This window comes from Alosa alosa, chromosome 4 (genome assembly GCF_017589495.1).
Source record: "Alosa alosa isolate M-15738 ecotype Scorff River chromosome 4, AALO_Geno_1.1, whole genome shotgun sequence".
In the NCBI taxonomy this organism is placed as follows: Eukaryota; Metazoa; Chordata; class Actinopteri; order Clupeiformes; family Clupeidae; genus Alosa; species Alosa alosa.
Genome location: NC_063192.1, coordinates 21,127,239 through 21,131,854, shown reverse-complemented (window position 1 = coordinate 21,131,854; position 4,616 = coordinate 21,127,239). Strand labels below are relative to the sequence as shown.

The following is a 4,616-nucleotide window of genomic DNA, read 5'->3' as shown; positions in this document are numbered from 1 at the left end:
GTTACATTTTTCAGTTTGAAGAAACCACATTAGAGTCTCTATTATTGTAATTGTGAGGTTGTGTCTGGCAGGAGCAAAAATATGTGATCTCTCCACTTATGTTAGACAGGGTAGGCACATTAAAAGATTCCCAGTCTTCCAGACCAGACGCAAGCTGATAGAGATATAGGCAGTACAAAAGACTCTCAGTGTAGGGACAGTTTTGGGTTGTTTTTGGATATTCACCAAATGTAATATCAATTCCTTTTCCTCAGACAGTGATACAGACTCTGCCCCAGTATTTTTAGGACAAAAGGGAAGGAAGGTGGTTTCTAACACCCTTGACAACTTGACAAAGGCTGACAGGCCGAAACGTTGGAATTAAATAAAATAATTAAGAGAGAGTGTGCGGCGACCAAGTTTTTCTTGGTTTCTAACACCCACCAAGATTTTCCTGCAATGATTGACAATTGCTTTGGCTTGTGAAGCTTAGGCAATGCCTGAACTTGTTGGCAGTATCTCAAGTAAACACATTGTGAAAATGTAAATTTAAGCAATTTTCTCAATACAAAATGTCATTTCAGGTTATATATATATATATTTAATTATCTTGGCACATGTATCACATAATAATATCTTGATATTACATCCAAAGAGAGTCTGATTGCTTGCTATGCTTTGCCTCTGGGCTTTCAGCAAAATAGGATAGGTGAGGAAAGGGGAGGGTTTGGAACTCCATATCTCTCAGTAACGTAGGCCTCTCCGCGCAACAGGCTGTGCCGCGTTTGTGCTGAACTACACAGCACAGTGCGAGAGGGAGCTCGAGCGCAGATTAGTTGCTCACTGAAGCGCGAAGTGCCTACAGCGCTGCCTGCATCGCTGCCCACTCCTGTGTGCACAGGGTGGAGAAATTCAGGGAAAACATTACAAAAACTCAGACCAAACGGGTCTCTTTTGGCTCTACTGTAGGGATTATTTCGCATGGCACTTAGTAACAGCAGGAGTGCGTATCTCACGGATGCTTCAAATCGGCACATTCTTATTCGGTGTGAATAGTTAACATAAGAAAATAGACCCAACGCGCAGGTGAAGATGGCGAGGACACTGTCAGGGGTGACCGCACTCCCGACTTTTAGAAAAACTGGACATTCAGTAGTAGTATTAACGCTAATAGTATCATATATATGTGGTTCGTCGGCTCAAGACTTTCCTATCAACGGAGCAAATGGATTTAGTTTACATCCACCTTACTTTAATTTAGCAGAGGGGACAAAAATCACGGCTACGGCGACCTGCGGCGTGGACGAGAATGGAAGACCGATTCAGGACCTATACTGCAAACTAGTCGGTGGACCAGTTTCTGGCGACCCTAGTCAAACTATACAGGTAAAGACACACTCTTTCATGTCATACCACTGTTATAGGCTAGGTTCGTAATAAGTGAACAGGCAAATTATGGCAAGACAAACTTATTAGGACTTCTGATTATGATTATGTTCATTTTGAACTGTTTAGCTTTAGCCTAAGCACCCTTGTCGCTTTACAATGTCTAGTTATGGAAATCTGGGAAACACAAGAAGGAACGTGTAGCTTTTAAAAATGGACAAGGGACAAGCGGAATATTCACTCTATGAACGTGTCAGTCGTGGGCCCAAAATAACCTTTTTTGAGGTACTATATTATGTTTGTTCAACGTTTGAAAATTTCTTGTGATAGCATACAATGTCCGCAGCCCAGTGCGCAGCATAATTGTTATTGGGCACATTCGGGTCACCTGTTCCGTCTCGAATCCGCGCAAGTGTAGACTACCCTGGCAACGGGTTTTTACTAAGGCGCATGATGAAAACCCGTTCAGATGTTTCCCACGGGGCACCGTCAGTGCATGTTGGCAAGTTGGTGAAATGTGCAAACATTGTAAACTGTAAAATGCAACCCCCTGCAGAATTTCTGCAAGGATTTTCCCGGTGGAATTCCTGGTATTCGTTTAAGTAAGTAGGGCCTTGAGTGAGCGTGGAGGGAGTGTCCGAGACCGCGGTCATCTGCTGGAGTCATGGGCCGAAACATCAAAAGATTATGCTAATAAGTAGCGACCTGCTCTCTTCTACAATGCACCCCTGCGGCTGTGTTCTCACGATACCTCACTAACCCGCTCATTTCAGTGTGCCTTGGTTTTCAAAACAAATAAATTGTGAGCATAGACTACAATCCTTCAACTTCATCACTGAATAGAGGAGAATTATGCATCAATTAAGGAATCAAATGTCACCCAAAGTAGTTTTGACAAGTGATTTTAAATTACTTTGAAATATAGAGTTAATAGGCAGCAGATAGTTACAAGTATGACCTAATCTATCTTCACTTCGAATTAACTGAACCACAGTCAAATCCATGAAAAACTTACATAAGACTCTGAATTACAGCACTCATGACACTCATATTTTTAATCAATTTATCACAGACATGCAGTAAAATGTGTTTTTTAGTGTTTTAAAGTGTTTTTTAAATAAATAATAATAATAAAAAAAAACTTGACTGCGCCAACACAGTCTTTAGAAGGAGTTTTGCTGTCTATTTGAAGCCAGCAGTACTAACACTGAACCAGTCACAGATTGAAAGAGAGAGAGAGAGAGAGAGAGAGAGAGAGAGACAGTCAGTCACCCTTGAACTCTATGACATGAGAAGGGATTAGGTTTCTCATTCAGCTCTTTCAGAGTGGTAACACTGCGCTTTGATGAATTGGAGCTGTTAACTAAGAATAAAGATGAGAACACCCAGTGTCAACAACACACTTTTTACTTAACCTTTTTTATGAGAATTATAGTGCACAGTGTACCACTTTGACTCAACATGGATAGCAGGTTTGGGTGTACATATATGCAAGTATACCCAGCATGCAGAAAGATTCTTTATACATTTTGTCAACCATATGCTGTGTGTGTCCCAGGGCCAGTATTGTGACATCTGCACCGTGGATGACAGTAACCAAGCTCACCCCATCACCAACGCCATCGATGGCACCGAGCGCTGGTGGCAGAGCCCCCCACTATCCCGCAGTGTGGAGTACAACGAGGTCAATGTCACCCTGGACCTGGGACAGGTATGCTTGTGTTCCACTCCCTCTTCTCATTTTCCCTTACCATATCCTTTCATGTATAGTTTCTCTCTCTTTTTTAAACAGGTGGGTCTCTTTCATTCTTTTAGTTTTATGCCCTCCTTATAATCTTTCCGTTCATGTGCTCCCCCATCCTACACACATTCACATGCCTTTTTGTCATCATGCAAACATGCAATAATGCAGCAGACTCTCTTATCTGATGCCTGAGACAATGTTCCTTTTCTTTGGCAGATTTGTTTCAGGTAACTAAACAGTTACACACGGCTGGTTTGCCATTTATTAATTTCTTGTGCACACTTCTACATAGATTCCTAACTTCTACATATAGGTTTTGAATACTGAGTACTACATTTTGCTTCTATGTGTAAATGTTGGAATGACAAAAAAGATCCTTAAATCCTTGAATGGTAGCCAGTCACTCTGTATATTGACAAGCTTCAAGCATGTCTCACATTGTGACCATTAATGAATGAGCCATGGCCTAAGGTAATCCATGCTTTTGTTGCATCTAGGCTGGACTATTGTAACTCTCTGTATTTAGGTCTGAACCAATCTACCCTTGCTAGACTTCAATTAGTCCAAAATTCAGCAGCTAGGCTTCTTACTGGAACAAAGAAACATATGCACATAAGTCCTGTGCTGGCCCAACTCCATTGGTTACCTGTCAATTACAGAATTCATTTTAAAGTTTTACTTTTTGTTTTCAAAGCCCTAAATGGAATGGCACCACAGTATATCTGTGACCTTTTAAGTCCCTACTGTCCTTCTAGGCCACTGAGGTCTTCCTCACAACTTCTCCTATCAGTCCCAAAGGCAACCCTTAAAACTAAAGGTGATAGAGCTTTTTCTGTTGCTGCCCCTAGACTCTGGAACAATCTCCCTATAGAAATTAAGTCCTCTCCCACCATCAGTAGTTTTAAATCAAATTTAAAGACCCATCTATTTTCTTTGGCCTATAATGTCCATTCATTTCTCCCCTTGTTTGGTTGTTTGTTTTTATTTTATTTTTTATTTATTTAATCTTATTTCTATTTTTTTTCTGCATTATATTAACTGGCATCTAACTTTACTGTACATCTTTCTCTAGGCCTATAGTAGTAGTAGTTTCAGTAACCATATGTTTATTTTTATCTACAATCATAATCTGTTTATTATTATTATTATTATTATTATTATTATTATTATTATTTTGTATTTTCATTTATTTATTTTTATTTTTTGTCATTTATGTCTTTATTTTTTGTTTTTATTACTGTTTATTTTATTTCTGAGCACCTTGGGCCAATAACATTGCGTTTAAGTGTGCTATATAAATAAATATGACTTGACTAAGGTGAAAGAGGACATTTTCGTCATCACATCTGCTTGTTTTTCCTGGCGACCTCTCCACACTCCTCCTGTTCTATCAGCCTGCAGCAGCGACCTCTCCCACCCCATACCTGCGCCTCTGCCTCTCCTTTGTAAACACTAAGCTCCGTGGCATATAGGATTGCACAGCTCCAGTGCCGCAGCAGCCAAGAGT

General features: G+C 40.3%; 1 protein-coding gene across 5 annotated transcripts in view; it reads left to right on the top strand.

Moving 5' to 3' along the window:
- The first annotated feature begins 785 nt into the window (after positions 1 to 785).
- The window catches only part of lama5 (laminin, alpha 5), a 79,710-nt gene continuing 75,879 nt past the window's right edge, over positions 786 to 4,616 (top strand). For all 5 annotated transcript variants that reach the window (XM_048242263.1, XM_048242262.1, XM_048242259.1 and 2 more), the window contains exons 1-2: positions 786 to 1,365; positions 2,924 to 3,076. In XM_048242263.1, coding sequence (XP_048098220.1) covers positions 1,072 to 1,365; positions 2,924 to 3,076 — 447 coding nt within the window. In that variant the 5' untranslated portion in view covers positions 786 to 1,071. The remainder of the gene's footprint in view (positions 1,366 to 2,923; positions 3,077 to 4,616) is intronic.